At 34.8% G+C, this 17,134-nt stretch overlaps 1 protein-coding gene and 1 long non-coding RNA gene across 3 annotated transcripts in view; one reads left to right on the forward strand and one right to left on the reverse strand.

The window, feature by feature from the left end:
• Positions 1-17,134, forward strand: part of LOC144616417 (uncharacterized) — a 105,807-nt gene that overhangs the window by 88,276 nt on the left and 397 nt on the right. The gene's annotated exons all lie outside the window — the stretch shown is intronic.
• Positions 1-17,134, reverse strand: part of TBC1D32 (TBC1 domain family member 32) — a 200,708-nt gene that overhangs the window by 57,488 nt on the left and 126,086 nt on the right. For both annotated transcript variants that reach the window (XM_060616533.3, XM_078447256.2), the window contains exons 24-26: positions 16,646-16,768; positions 15,232-15,340; positions 14,444-14,537 (exon numbers count right to left, since the gene is read on the reverse strand). In XM_060616533.3, the coding sequence (XP_060472516.3) occupies positions 14,444-14,537; positions 15,232-15,340; positions 16,646-16,768 (326 nt within the window). The remainder of the gene's footprint in view (positions 1-14,443; positions 14,538-15,231; positions 15,341-16,645; positions 16,769-17,134) is intronic.

Here is a 17,134-nt window from a genome sequence, read left to right on the forward strand (position 1 = left end):
AGTATCTCAACAGCTGCAGCTCAAGATTTGCTGCATTGAAAGGAAACCATAATCTCATACTCCCAGTCTCCTCAGCAGAATGTCAAATAAACTATTTACCTTTATCTGCAGAAAATATATCTTAATTACAGGTTAGAAACAGTAAGAAAAAAGACTAAGAAAATGTCTGATCTGACATAGGCCTAAATTAGTAGTTGATAATTCATCATAAAAAATATAGACTGTATGTGCAAGACATAATACAAAAAGCTTTTAATATCATAACAAACAATATCCATCATTATGCTGCATTATATTTCATGTAGCATCATAATATTTTCAAAGTACTTTCACAGTTTTTCCTATGGGGTTCTGTTTTTAGTTGACTGGAGGAGGAATGGTAATCCTAAATCTTACTGAATTTATCAGACTAGCAATGAAGGCAATCTGGTCTACTCAACGTGTTAATTAGGTAATTTTCATTCTTTTATTAAAATATAGTTGCCATTATATTTCATCTCATTCTTCTTTTTTTTTCTCTTAAAAAGCTTATTTCTGGGGTGCCTGGGTGGCTCAGTCAGTTGAGCGTCCAACCTCAGTTCAGGCCATGATCTTGTGGTTCATGATTTCAAGCCTTGCAGTCAGGCTCTGTGCTGACAGCTCAGACCCTGGAGCTGCCTCAGATTCTGTGTCTCCCCTTCTCTCTGCTCCTACCCCACTCACACTCTGTCTCTCCCTCTTTCCCAAAAATAAACATGAAAAAAAAAACTGCATAAAAAAAGTGTTTTTCTACATACAATGTAGGTAGTATTCCAGTTTTGATCTATACTATTAGGATTGTATAATGGATTGTTATCCCATTTGTAAATTTAAAAAGACATGATATAATTAATCAGGGACACAGGCATGGACTTAATGTCTGAAAAGACAGAAATAATCAAAGTGTCAGCAAAAAGAAGCATCAGTGGATAAAGAATTAAACTCAATAAGGACATGAAAATTTATTAAACAAAATCAATAAAGATTAATGAGAACCATCTTGTTAAAATAAGAACATTGTTCCAACGACCAAATTACAGTATTTGTAAATTTGTAAATTTCAATGTCTTTTAATGTGAATGATCTAAAATACGAGCATGTCTTGAGAGCTAGGATAAAATATGCTGGCATCATAAGAATGTAACTACAAAACCCACGAACTTCATTACTCATTTACTGCACAATGTCTAGCTCCAGAGACAGAGAATATGGTACCCTTGTTCTTCAGTTAACACCTCTAATTCAGAAGCTTTATTAACATTTGTTTCTTTATATTGAAGAAAATACACTACAATAATTATTTTATAAGCAGTAGTCTGCAATTATAAAATGTTCAAGATAAATTTATATATAATACCCATCAAAAAGCCTTTCAATTCCCCAACATATTAGTAATACACTGCCAATGGTTTGCATTTTCATTTATGCTTTTATAAAGTACCAAACCTATGCAAATAATATACATTTAATACAGTGGCTTAGATTCATGTTTCTCACGTAAGAACAGAATATAGTCCTCACAGACATTTGATGAATACATAGAACCTAATGATCAACATATATTTTATACTGAATTCATTCAGAGCTGAAAATCTACAAACTGAAAAGCAAGTTCTAACTGGAATTCAATTTTGTATGATATCCTCCCTCCTTTCCTCATTAATTGAAGAAGGAAAAACTACTTCATGTTGGGGTGGGGGAAGATATTAGAAAGAGATTATATCTCACATATTATTTAAAATGATCGGTTTTCTCATATATGAATAATGCCATCTAAAAATATCTGAACAATCAGACCATAAAGATTTTAACATTATGTGATGTATTCCATTAAAGGGAATGATTATCACCATGGAACTTACTCTTTTATATAGTATCTGAAAGAGAATGTTGTGCCAGGCAGAAAATCAATTTCCTATCAGATAAGTAAAAATGCAGCAGAGGAAGCAGTAAAGTTAAGCTATTGAAGCTACAAAGAGATTAAATTTGAAGTAATCACAGAATAAAGGCTGTGTATTTTTTTTGGTTATTTTTTTCAATTTTGGAAAAAAATGAATGCCAACTATATATATAGCTTTTATGTGCTATAAAACCATAAACTACCACTTTGTAAATGATAAAACAACTATAATAAAGGTGTCTACCTCATGAATGATATATACAGAAGTCTAGCTCAAAGTACTTTCTAACTGCAAAGCTGTTGATGCTCTAAAAAACGAGTCCCATCAGAGATTATTCTAGGTATGAGAAAAATTTCTAAATTTACTTCAGATTAGCCTGAAAGGAATTCCCAATGTCCACTGACAAAGATGTGGAAGATAGAGTCTGATGATGGAAAAAATAAAAGGAGAAAAAATTCAATGTTAATTCATCCATTCATTAAATATACGTTTATTATTGTCTACCACCTAAGGCAGACAGAATTTTTGTCTCATAGAAATTACACTGTAGGGAGCAGTGAACAAAATACACAGCTCAAAGTAAGGTATAGTGTGGTAAGAGAAATCCACTGGGAGGCAGAGAGATGTAAGGGAAGAAGTATATTTTAGATAAGGTGGAGATAACTTCTCTGAAGAAGTAACATCCAGACTAAGCATAAAAGGTTTAGAAGGAACTGTGTGAAGAGGAGGAGTCAGTACTCCAGGAAAAGGGAACATCAACAGCAAAGGCTAGAGGCATAAACTTGACGTAGTCTAAGATGTGAAAGAAGTTCCCAAACCACTTATCTGATAAGGAATTTATATCTAGAATATATAAAGAACCTTTACAACTCAGTAATAAAAAGATAAATAATTTAAAAATAGGCAAAGGATGTGAATAGTCATTTCTCCCAGGAATATCAGTCTTCAGGGGAATGCAAATCAAAACCACAATGAAATAGCACTTCACATCCTACTGGATGGCCAGATCACAACATATGATGATGATGATGTGGAAAAATGAGAACTCTCATAACACTGTTGATGAAAAGGTAAAATGGCAAAGCTGCTTTAGAAAACAGTGAAGGTTCCTCAAACTATTAAACACAGAATTACCATAAAACTCAGCAATTCAATTTCTAGGTATATATTCTAGAGAAAAAATATATAAGTTCATGCAGAAACTTGTATGTGAATGTTTACAGCAGCATTATTTATAATAGCCAAAAGGTGGAAACAGGAAGCCTGGGTGGTTCAGTAGGTTGAGCATCACTTGATTTCAGTTCAGGTTATGATCCCAGGGTCATGGAATTGAGCCCCGAGTTGGACTCCATGCTGAGTGGGGAGCCTGCTTGGGATTCATTCTCTCTCTCTCACTCTCCCTCTTGCCCCTCCCCACTGCTTGCACATGCTCTCTTAAAAAAAGTAAAAATTAAAAAAATTTAAACAGATTTTTAAAAGGTAGAAACAATCCAAGTGTCTATCACCAGATAAATATGTAAACAAATTGTGGTATATCCACATAATGGAGTATTAATCATAAAAAGGAACAGAGTACTTATCCATACTACAACATGAAAGAACCTTCTAGATGAACCTTGGAGACATTATGCTAAGGGAAGAAGTCAGTCACAAAATACTGCATACCACACTATTCCATTCATATGAAAAGCACAAATTAAGAAATCTCTAGAGACATAAAGGACATTAGTGGTTGCTTAGGGCTGAGAGAGGGAAGTGGGGGAAGACGGGTACTGGGTTTCTTCTTCAGGTGGTAAAAACGTTCTAAAGTTGTTTGTGGTGATGGTTGTACATATCTACTAATATACTAAAAACTACTGAACTATACACTTTCAATGGATGAATTGTATAGTATGTTAATTACATTCTGAAAGCTGTTTTTAACAAAACAAAACAAAATAAGACCCGCATGCTTATGTAGAGTATGTAGGATAATTACTATAGAGAGAAAGGCCATGAGATGACTGAAAGAGCAATGGAAAGGAAAACAATGGGAAAGTGACACATTTGTTTATACAGCTGGCTCACATTAGTTGATACTCTGTGTACTTAGAAAGCTCAAAGGAAGTTAACTTCATATTTTGGGTTGTTTTGTTTTAAGGAAGGGCCTCTGGAGGGATTATATGGGTAAGAATGACTATGGAGGACTTCCTAGGACCACTCAGAAGTTCACTTAAATTAGGAGTTACTAATATTTGAGGCTTTCAATGAGTAGCCATCCAAATTTCTAAGGTCAAAGAGAAGCAATCAATGCCACATGGCCCTGATGTCAGTGGCCCTGTAAATCAGTGCTGGCTTCTACCACTGTGTTGGCCCTGTCAGGAGTACTAGAAACATATAAGCAATGACACACACAAAAAACTTACTCTCTACTTTGAAGACACCAACCCCAGCTGAGTGAATATATATACAAATGGTTTCCTGATAAAGACAGGCTTTCCACAGTAGGTATACAGAATACAGATAGAACCTAGATTGCTGATTATTTTACAATGCAGCCTGAATAAACATTATAAAAGTAACTTAAAAATGAATATAGGATGCTAGAAAGGGAAGAACAGCAAAGTCCTCACATTCAGATGTCTAATGCTTCTGATAACGAGAGTATTTTATCCAATCCCTCAAGCCATTTCTATTTCTCAGTATGAACGTACTGAATTTCACTTCTCTTTAGAGAAAGAAGTCCCATCCTGAACACACAAAAATGGAATGTAGTAGAGAAGACTAGCCACCTAGGGGTATAACAATAACTTGTAGGAGGTCTAAGTTTAGCTTAAAAAACAATCTGTTTTATCTTATGATCTGTTCCACATGGAAAGAATATTATGAGTCAATCTCCAGTCTCTTGATACACTAACCAGTACTGGCTTTTATCCATAATACAACTCTCCTTTCTCCCACTCCCCCCACTTTTTTTTTTTCATTTATTATTTTTTAATTTGAATTCAAGTTAGTTAACATAGAGTGTAGTACCGGTTTCAGGAGTAGAACCCAGTGATTCATCACTTACTTAACACCCAGTACTCACCCCAACAAGTGCTCTCCTTAACACCCATCACACATTTAGCCCATCCCCACCTACCTCCCCTCCAGAAACACTCAGTATTTGTTCTCTGTATTTAAGAGTCTCTTAAGGTTTGCCTCCCTCTCTTGTTTTCTTATTCTTCCCTTTCCCTATGTTCAACTGTTGTTTCCCAAATTTCACATATGAATGAAATCATATGTTTGTCTTTCTCTGACTTATTTCGCTTAGCATAATACACTCTAGTTCCATCCACATTGTTGTGAATGCCAAGATTTCATTCTTCTTGATCACCAAGTAATATTCCATTGTGTGTGTGTGTTTTCTTAGGAAACATGTCTATTCATGTCTTCTGCCAATTTCTTCATGGATTATTTGTTTTTCAGGTGTTGAGTTTGATAAGGTCTTTATAAGTTTTGAATTACTAATCCTTTATCTGATATATCATTTTATCTTTTCCCATTCCATGGATTGCCTTTTAGTTTTGTTGTTTCCTCTGTTGTGCAGAAGCTTTTTATCTTGATGAGGTCCCAATAGTTCGTTTTGCTTTTGTTTCCCTTGCCTCCAGAGACATGTCTAGTAAGAAGTTGCTGCAACCTAGGTCAAAGAGGTTGCTGCCTGTATTCTTCTGTAGGATTCTGGTAGTTTCCTGACTCAATTTAGGTCTTTCATCCACTTTGAATTTATTTTTGTGTATGGTATAAGAAAGTGGTCCTGTTTCATTCTTCTGCATGTCACTGTCCAGTTTTCCCAGCACCATTTGCTGAAGAGACTGTCTTTTTTCCATTGGATACTCTTTCCTACTTTGTCAAAGATTAGTTGGCCATACATTTGTGGGTCCATTTCTGAGTGCTCTTCTGTTCCATTGACTTACATGTTTGTTTCTGTGCACTGTCTTGATTGCAGCTTTGTTTTTTGTTTTTGTTTTTTTCTTTTATGATTGCAGCTTTGTAATACAGCTTCCAGTTAAGAACTGTGATGCCTCCAACTTTGGTTTTCTTTTTCAACACTACTTTACCTATTTGGGGTCTTTTGTAGTTCCATACAAATTTTAGAATTGTTTGTCTTAGCTCTGGGAAGAATGCTGGTGTTATTCTGATAGGAATTGTACTGAATGTATAGACTGCTTTGGATGAATAGATATTTTAACAATATTTGTTCTTCCAATCCGTGAGCATGGGCTGTTTCTCCATTTCTTTATATTTTCTTCAGTTTTTTTCATACGCTTTCTATAGTTTCCTATACAAATCTTTTACCTCTTTGATTAGGTTTATTCCTAGATATCTTAGAGTTTGGGGTACAATTATAAATGGGATCAATTCCTTGATTTCACTTTCTGCTGCTTCATCCTTGGTGTACAGAAATGCAACTGATTTCTGTACGTTGATTTTATATCCTGCAACTTTGCCAATTCATGAATCAGTTCTAGCAGTTTTTTGGTAGAGTCTTTTGGGTTTTCCATGCAGAGTATCCTGTCAACTGGAAAGACTGAAAGTCTTCTTTCTTGCCAAATGACTAGGACTTCCAGTACTATATTAAACAACAGAGTGAGAGTGGACATCTCTGTCGCGTTCCTGACCTTAGGGGAAAGCTCCCATTGAGGAGGATATCAGCTGTGGGTCTCTTGTATATGGCCTTTATGATGTTGAGGTATGTTCCTTTTCTCCCTACCTTCATGAGGGTTTTTATCAAGAAATGATGCTGTATTTTGTCAAATGCTTTTTCTGCATCTATTAAGAGGGTCATATGGTTCTTTTATCCTTTTTTATTAATGTTGTGTATCACGTTGATTGATTTGCAAATATTGAACCAGCCCTGCAGCCAGGAGTAAATCCCACTTGATCATGGTGAATAATTGTTTTAATGTACTGTTGGATTTGATTTGTTAGTATCTTGTTGAGAATTTTTTCATCCAAGTTCATCAGGGATATTGGACTATAAATTCTCCTTTCTGGTGGGGTTTTTCTCTGGCTTTGGTATCAAGGTAATGCTGGCTTCACAGAATGAGCCTGGAAGCTTTCCTTCCATTTCTATTTTTTGGAACAGCTTGAGAAGAATAGGTATTATATATCTTCTATTAAATATCTGGTAGATTTCCCCTGGAGAGCCATCTGGCCCAGGACTCTTCTGTGTTGGGAGATTTTTGATAACTGAATCAATTCCTTTGCTAGTTATGGGCCTGTTCAAATTTTGTATTTCTTCCTGTTTGAGTTTTGACAGTGTTAGTGTCTAGGAATTTGTCCATTTTATTGGCATATAATTTTTCATAGTATTCTCTAATAATTATATTTCTGTGGTATTGGTTGTAATATCTTTCATTCATGATTTTATATATTTAGGTCATCTCTCTTTTCTTTTTGGTAAGTCTGGCTAGGGGTTTACCAATTTTGTTTATTCCTTCAAAAAAACAGCTTTTAGCTTCATTGATATGTTCTGTTTTTTGTTTGTATATTGTTTATTTCTGCTCTAATCTTTAGAATTTCCCTTCTTCTGCTGACTTTGGGCTTCATTTGCTTCTCTTTTTCTAGCTCCTTTAGATGTAAGGTTAGCTTGTGTATTTGGGACCTTTCTTCCTTCTTGAGATAGGCCTGAATTGCAATGTACTTTCCACTTATGACTGCCTTTGCTATATCCCAAAGGGTTTGGACTGTCATGTTTTCATTTGCTTCCATTTTTTTAAACTTCTTCTTTAATTTCCTGGTTGACCTGTTCATTCTCTAGTAGTATGTTCTTTAATCTCCATGTATTTGAGGACTTTGCAAATTTTTTCATGTGGTTGATTTCAAGTTTCATACTGTTTTGATCTGAAAATATGAAAGGTATGATCTCCATTTTTTTGTACCTGTTGAGGGCTGATTTGTGACCCAGTATATGATCTATTCTGGAGAATGTTCTATGTACACTCAAGAATGTGTATTCTGCTACTTCAGGATGAAATGTTCTAAATATATCTGTTAAGTCCGACCAATCCAGTGTGTCATTCAAACCTATTGTTTCCTTGTTGATTTTCTGCTTAGATGATCTGTCCATTGCTGTAAGTGGGGTGCTGAAGCCGCCTACTATTATATGAGTTTATGTTTGTGACTAATTGATTTATATATTTGGATACCATCAAGTTGGGGGCACAAATATATACAACTGTTAAATCTTGATGGATGGACCCCTTAATTATTATATAATGCTCTTCTTCATTCATCTCTTGTTACAGTCTTTATTTTAAAATCTAATTAGTGATATAAGTATGGCTACTCCAGTTATCTTTTGACATCCTTCAGCATGACTGATGGTTCTCCATCCCCTCACTTTCAATGCAGGTGTCTTTGGGTCTAAATGAGTCTTTTGTGCATAGCATATAGATGGATCTCGTTTTATCTATTCTGATATCCTATGTCTTTTGATTAGAGCAGTTAGTCCATTTATATTCAGAGTGATTATTGAGATATGGATTTAGTGCCATTGTGTTACCTGTAGAGCTGGTGTCTCTGGTGGTGTTCTCTGTTCCTCTGTAGTCTTAGTTGCTTTGCTCTTTTTTTTTTTCCTGCACTCAGAGTGTCCCCCTTAAAATTTCTTGTAAGGGCCAGTTTAGTGGTCACAAATTCCTTTAGTTTTTGTTTGTCTGGGAAACTCTTTCTGTCTCCTATTCTGAATGACAGCTTTGCTGGATAAAGAAGTCTTGGCTACACATTTTTCCCATTCAACATATTAAATGTTTCCTGCCGCTCCCTTCTGGCCTGCCAAATTTCAGTGGACTGGTCTTCTGCTAACATTATGTATCTATCCTTAGGTTAAGGACCTTTCGTCTTTAGCTTCTTTCAGGATTCTCTCTTTATCTTTGTATTTTGTAAGTTTCACTCTGATAGGTCATGGTGTTGAGCTGTTTTTGTTGTTTGAGGAGCGTTCTCTGTGTCTCTTGGACTTGAATGCTTGTTTCCTTCCCCAGATTAGGGAAGTTCTCAGCTATAAATTGTTCAAATAAACCTTCTGCCCCTTTTTCCCCACTCTTCTTCTTATGGGGCTCCTATGATATGAATATTGTTTTGTTTTATGGAATCACTAAGTTCTCCAAGTTTCCCCTGATCTAATAATTATATCTCCCTTTTTTTCAGCTTCATTATTTTCCATAATTTTATCTTCTACATTACCTATTCTCTCCTCTGCTTTTTAAATCCTTATTGTCACTGTATCCAGTCAGTACTGCATCTCAGTTATAGCACTGTTTATTTCAGCCTGACTAGTTTTTAGGTCTTTGATCTCTGCAGCAAAGGTTTCCCTCGTGTCTTCTATGTTTTTTTCAAGCCCAGCTATTACTCTTATGAATGTTGTTCTAAATTCTTGTTCAGATATATTGCTTATATCTGTTTTGAGCCAAGCCCCTAGCTTTGATTCCTTCTTAAACCTTCTTTTGGGGAGAGTTCCTCTATCTTGTCATTTTGGCTAAGTTTCTGTTGTTTGTATGTTTTAAAAGCTTGGTGTGTTTCCTGACCCGAGAGTGCTGCTATATTAAAAAGGGGTCATACACTGCCCAGGGCCTGGCACTTCAGGAAGTATTTTTGGTGTATGCTGTGTACACTCTGCTGTTGTGTTTTGGCTGCTCTTTCCCACTGGTCAGTCCTCCGCAGAGGGATGAGGAAAGCCCAGAGTCCCCCTACTTCTCAGCCATCTTAACTCCAACCCTCTCCTTTTTTTTTCTTCTGCACAGGTAATAGTAAGTAACTACACTAACAAACTTCTTCCTATTTGTCTAAACTCTCAGGTGACAGAGTGATGATATTCCAAGTTATTTCTACTACATGGAAGAGAATTCTTTTGTGTAAGATTTATATATGTTTACATATATGTGGTATACACACACATGCACATATGTGTACACATATCATGTGCATGCTTATATATATGTAATGTACATGTGTATATATATATATAGATAGATATAGATATAGATAATATTAATCACTAGCTTTTAAAGGTCTTTTACATTTTAGTATTATGACCCTAAAAACATGCACGATGAAAAATAACTGAACCAGATGATGTCTAAAGATTCTTATTTACAGATGAAGATAAATTATCTAAGAGCTAACACTAATGCCAATGAGCTAACAAGAAGCAATTTAACAGATGAGGAGATGCTAACTGTAGCAAGGAGGATAAATCTAGAAGCTGGGAGACAAATGAGAGGATGTCACCATGTGCACACAACCGAAGTGATTTTTCCCCCACAACAATGAAATGCTATCCCAAAATTTTGCAGTGTTAATGACAACTAAAACAACACCTATCAGAATAAATAAATCATTACTTTCAAATCAAAAAAGCAAAATGGGAAGTGTGAGAACTCTTGCCTTCAAAATAGCTGTCTTGAAGTGTTATAAGCTTAAACATATTTAAAACTGTACAATGTTTAATTTATTGAACTGTATTTGACCAGAAACATTACTTTCAATTTAGCTTTATACCTGTCAGAAATGCACTTGGCTCCATTTTTCTCACTGAGTTCACAGAGATATATATCCCTGTGATGTATATCCTAGGCTATCCACTGGTGCCTACATCATTTGCTCCTGCTTAACAAAAACCAGGATCACTATTACTAGGAGGAGGTATTAGTTATTGCCATTAATAACGAATAATGTCTTAGTCAAACACTTGTGTCTTAGGGATAAACAGAAAGACCATAGAAGCTGTCGTCCATTATGGTAGGGAAATACAGAATTAAGTAAAGAGATTTAAAATGGTACAACACTAAAACAGAGCACTGACAGGGTTTCAATTAGAGGAGTAATGTAATGCAATCCACATTTCAATAGCAGTATTCTGGCCACTGTATTGAGAACAGATTGAATACTTAGCAGGTTACCGCAATAAGACAGGTGAGAAATGAGGGTTGTAGTGCATGAGTGAAAGTGATTTCAGATACCCAGAGTCAAGAGCATTTGCTGACAGATTAGATGTGGGTATGAAGACAAAAAGAAGTGAAAGAATGCCTTCAGGTTTACTGCCTACAGAATTAGAAGCACAAAGTTGCCATTTCTGAAATGAGTAAGAAAACCAAAGGAACAGACTTTGAGGGAGTATCAGAAGTTTATCTCAGACTTATTAGGTTTGATGTGATTATTAACCTTCCCAGCAGAGGTGTCTAGTAGGCAGTTGCATATGAATGCAGAGTTCACAGGGCAGAGATAGGGTTAAAGATATAAATCTGATAGCCATCAGCATACTGGACAGTATTCATGAGATGAGATCTTACCAAGAGTAAGTATAGCTAGAAAAATAGGCAAGTAAGAACTGAGCCTTGGGGCACTCCTAAATTTAGAGGTTAGAGAGAAGTGAAAGATGAAAAAAAAAAAAAAAAGAGAGAGAGAGACAAAAGAATTTGCCAGAAACATGGGAGGAAAATCCAATCAGGTATTTTCTAGAAGCCAAGTAAAGAAAGAGTTTCAAAAGAAAGGGAGGGAGCGAATATGTTGAGTAATAATGCTAGGTCTAGTAGGATGCAGACTGATCTATGCAGTAGATTTAATCATGGTGGAATGGTAGGGGTTAAAGCCTGGTTAGCTTTGTGAGTTCAAGTGGGTTCAAGAGAGAATGAAAAGAGTTAATGGAGTAACAAGATTAGACAACTTCTTCAAAGAAATTTGCAGTAAAAAGAAATGGAAAAGTGCATTCAAAAAAAGATATTTTAAATATGGCAGAATTAACAGCATGCTTGTTGGCTCATGAAAAATCTACATTGGAGAGCCATCCCAACACCCAAAACAACAGCAATAAAGGAAAAGGGAGACCTGTTAGAAACAGTATCTTTGAGAAGAGGATGGAATGTAGTGCAAGACATGGGGAAGACATGCTTTGTAATAAGCAAACTGGCAGTTTATTCATAGTAATGGAAAACCTAAACTGATATAGATGCAGCTAAGTGAGTTGGTGTATATCAGGAGCACATGGAAGCTTTTTTCTATTTCTATTTCCTCACTAACCTTAAAAACAAAATTATCATCTGATAGGATGGATGAGGATGAGGTGAGGAAGGTTTGATGAGAGAGAAGATTTTAAAATGGTCATCCAGGAGAGTATAGACCTGGGGACACAATGACTGCCTGGAAGTATGATGGGCCCACTTAAGGTTAATAACCATCTGCAGTTATCTTCTGGGCTAGACACAGATTCTGTCATGACTCCCTTTTCTAAATCACTCACAAAAGAAGAGCAGGGAGTAAAATTTTATTCCTCTGAGCACCAATTCCTAGGAATTGATGATATATCTTTTCAGGGAAGTGTCCATTTGATCTTTTTTTTTTTTTTTTTTAAATTTCTGTCTGCCTCATTCTGTTTAAAAAGATAAGGCACATTTTATTTAGGTATTATTTTTTTTTTTAAGTTTACTTATTTTGAGAGAGAGATGGAGAGCACGCACATGCAGGAGAGAGAGAGGGACAGAATCCCAAGCAGCTCTGTGCTGTCAGCCCAGAGCCTAACACCAGGCTCGAACCCACGAACCATGAGATCATGACCTGAGCTGAAACCAAGAGTTGGATGCTCAACCAACTGAGCCACCTAGGTGCCCCATAAGGCATATTTTTTAAATCAAACTATTTTGAAGAACCAAATTATCAAACATGACAGTCACATAATAAACTGATAATGACTGAATTTATTGCTCCAAAAATTAATATTTGTTTCTAAGCGAAACTTAGCAAAGATAACAATGCTTTATCATAACAAGGAAAAAAATCAGGAAAAGGGTTGAGGCACCAAGAATGGATCATGTAGATCTATCATCTTATCTCCAATACCTAGGGAAGCACATGATAATTAGCACTTGAGAAAAATGTGAAATACAGAAATAAGGGGGCAAATAAGTGACGGAAAAGACTGAAAGTACAATAGGAAAGCATGAGAGTAACAGACTGAGAAAGGTTTGGGTTCACTGAAAGATGGGACTCAAAAAGTGGGAAAAGTGTTCAAAAATGGTACTCTCTCAAGAGTTTCTTCTTGAAAAATAACTTATATCACTCACACATCTCTGAAAGCAGTAGATTATGTAGCACAAAAATGAAGAAAACAAAGGCGGAATTTTGAAAGTGCATTATAAAGACAAATATTAAAAACTTTAAAAAGCTCCCTCGGGGGCGCCTGGGTGGCTCAGTCGGTTGAGCGGGCCGACTTCGGCTCAGGTCATGATCTCGCGGTTCGTGAGTTCGAGCCCCGCGTCAGGCTCTGTGCTGACAGCTCGGAGCCTGGAGCCTGGAGCCTGTTTCCGATTCTGTGTCTCCCTCTCTCTGACCCTCCCCCATTCATGCTCTGTCTCTCTCTGTCTCAAAAATAAATAAACGTTAAAAAAAATTTAAAAAATAAAAATAAAAAGCTCCCTCGTGTTCTTTCTCTTTCCCTAACTTCCCAGTAGATAGAAAACACACACACACACACACACACACACACACACACACACAAATTTTTGTCTCTACCCAATTGTGAGATATATAATGTATATCTCAAACATTGGATAGAGACAAAACAATGCATATCAATTGATGGCTTCTATTAATTGTTTTAAAGCAAGTAAATGCAGAGAAAAATAAAAGGCAAATGAAGTCTCACGCAGAAACATTTTTTCAACAATCACTCCATAAAATCTTAACTTATGTTAATCTTATACATAATGCTATTTTTTTCCAATGCAACTCTAATGGTATTAAAGGTGATAGCACTGATATAAACTTTAAAATCTCAAATTAAGTGTTTCATCATATATATTCATATCTCATCTTAGAATTCTCTAGTCTAAAACTGAATTTTCATTGCTCTCCCCATAAGCTCTTGAGCTCCACTGACCTTATGGTTGAATTTGGCTTACCAGTTGTCCTCTGGCCACGCTTGCCAAATCTTACACATCCTTTAAACTACTTCTTGTTTTACCCCCAAAACACCTATTTCACATCTTGCTTTAAACACTAATTTTCTTTGGAAGGGTATTTGGCATTTATGTTATCCTAGTAGGCTACACATTTGTCTATTTAGTTCCTATCACACTATATACCACACAATTATCTAATTACTTGAATGTATTCTCTAAAAATTCACGAATTCCTCTAAGGTAAATATTTGAACTTTTATTAATTTATATAATTTATATTATATTTATATTTCAAATCTTGACGACACAGAACTTATATATGGCACACAGATACCAAAAAATATTGCTGTGCTAAATAAAGTTCTATGTATCTAGAATTTATCAAAAACCATAATTCTTTCTTTTAATAAAAAAAAACATTCTGTTAAGAATTATTCAGTACCATACTGATAATTTAGTAAGAAATTTACAAAGAAATAGGCATAAGTGGATCCATATATACAAGCTGAATGATAAGCAGTTATTAATCTCCTATAATAATACTTTATCTTTTTTTAAATTATAACCACAAAAGCACTAAAATAATGTGATATTAGATTGTAAACATTGTACCTTGTTTTAGATCAGCATTTTTTGTAACTTCTGACAGGTAGCAGTTTGGTAAAGGATATGATGAAAACATTGGCCAAGGATAAGGATCATCACCCTAAACAAGAAGACAGATAACTTTAGGAAGTAATATTAAATACTGAAGCTTAAGGCTTTTTGAAACTGGCTTTTGTTTCATATATACTAGAGTTGTAGCCTAACTAATCAAAAAGTGTTTGCTAATTACAACTCTATTCTCTAAAGGATATTAACTAAAATTAAATGTAGTAGAAATGACATTTACACAAGCACTAAAGACAAACATATGGTAACTTGTTCTAGCAACCAGGACCGATAATGATGGCTTTAGTATATTTTTTTTCCATGAAAGGAAAATTACAGTCTTCAGAAGAAACCTGTATTTCCTATACTGAAATCGGAAACAAACACAAAAAACAAAACTCTATCTTGTGTTGTCAATCATTTCTCTTTTTCCCAGATTGACAAAAAAAAACATACTTAAACAAACAAAACCTTCAAGAGAAAGCCAAAGTCTATGAATACTGATGGAAGGAGAGGTACTCAATATTGCTAATTAAGTACCAAACACATATTCATCTAATAAAAATTAGGTATCATGAAAAAGACATTGAATATAATGTCATAGACACAGGAAAATGACAACTTTTAATGAAACAACACAAACTAGCTCTAACAACCACCCCTTGTCATGAATATTGGTTTCATTTCAAAGTGTTTATTTGTATCCTAAAGTTTTTCTAGTAATCAAAATTCCTCTTTATCCCACTCACCTTCTGTAGTACCCTTGGTGGCAGAATTCGTTCCATAGGCCCACCAATCAAATTTATTCTAACAAGAACATGATTTCTCTCTACAGATAAGCCATCAATTATAAAATCCCTGAAAAAAAAAATACCAATTTTGTTTTCTGGTTTTTTTTTTTACCAATTTCATTTTCTTAATCAAATATGATTTAATTCTAATATCAAATCAGTGGAATGTAAAAAGAAAATTTTCTATAGAAAAGTCTGGAAAATGGATTATTAACAATTAGTGCTTAAAAAGAGCTTAAATTCACTTTATCTTATAGCTTTGTCATAAAGCAAAGAATTGGTGGAGATATAACTGATACAATGAAATAAATGTTATTAATAAAATATTTTCTTGTCAAATGTTACTGCATTTAAAGAAATGGAATTAAGGTCTACATTATTTCCATGATTCTATCACATTTTAATTAGGGTTCCCTTACTAGAACCCAGTGCCTTAAACTCAAAATCTAAATGTTGCTTTTGAGCAGATTCCACACTTCCTGCAGCTGTTAATATCATCCTTTTCTACCAAATCTAGAGAATCCAGTAATGTGCCTGGTCTTCTATAATTTTCCAAAACCCAGCTAGAATGGAAGCACATTTTTTTTTTTTTAAATCACAGACATGAGGGGCACCTGGGCGGCTCAGTCAGCTAAGTGGTCGTCTCTGGGTCTTGGTTCAGGTCATGATCTCATAGTTTGTGAGTTTGAGCCCCACATTGGGCACTGCTGACAGTGCGGAGCCTCCTTGGGATTCCCACTCTCACCTTCTCTCTCCATCCCTCCTGCATTCTCTCTCACACTCTCTCTCTCTCAAAATAAATTTAAATAAATAAATAAATAAACAGAAAACAATACCAGCTATTGAATATGTATTCAATAAATGTCAGCCAAATTGAGGTAATGAAAAATATAATAGAAAAAGATCATCAAAATATTACCATAACCTCATTTTGCAATAACCAGAATTTATGACTATGAACTAACATAATTCAGAGAATGGAGTAAAGAGTAATTCTACAAAGGACATGAAATCAAACATTTTGTTTATTGGGTCATCTTACACATGCACACTGAATTTAAAGGTGATACAACTTTATCGAACCATTAATAAAGTTAGTCTTAAAAAAAACAAAAACAAAAAAACCTAAACTAAACAACAACTTAGAAAGCAGTACTATTCAAGACTTCCCCACGAACATCTATCACTATCTTTCTGATGGTGATGTTTCTGTTTTAATTGCTTTTTACTCTTATTTAAATCTATTGAATTCAGACAGTGGAAAAACATTAAACTATATACACAAAATTACATCTTAACAGAGCATCTGTAAAGAAAACTATTGTTAATATGTCTTAACAGGGCTTGAGCAGGGGGTGTTGTTTGTTTTTACCTGTGGCTTTCAGAGTTCTCTAAGATATTTTCTTCTTGAGCATTCAGTAACACTTCAGATACTTGATACTGAGCCTCCAATAGGAGAAGAGTGTCTAGATCACAGCATAGCACACCTAATAACCTATATAAAAAGGAACAATAAAAGCAGATTTTATAAAATAGATCTTATAAGTTTAGAAACTACTTTCTTGGTAGGTATCTCAAAGTAACATCTACACATGGGAATACAAATTTTATAAGAAAGATCACATAGTTACTTCAAAAACATTTGTAATCATTTTGATTAGTAATCTACTACAAAAGTTTTTCTCATTGGAATATTATTTAAAGACCATAGACAATTTCTATTCTAGTTTTTTAAAATTATCTAAATCTAGGAATAGTAAGTTTTCAACTACTAATTAAAAAAGTAGATAGGGAACATTAGTAAATCCATAAAAACTACAAATTGTCACCACTTTTTATTCAGCAACTAATTACATAAGGA

The sequence above is a fragment of the Panthera onca genome, chromosome B2 (assembly GCF_046562875.1).
Source record: "Panthera onca isolate mPanOnc1 chromosome B2, mPanOnc1 haplotype 2, whole genome shotgun sequence".
NCBI classification, from domain to species: domain Eukaryota; kingdom Metazoa; phylum Chordata; class Mammalia; order Carnivora; family Felidae; genus Panthera; species Panthera onca.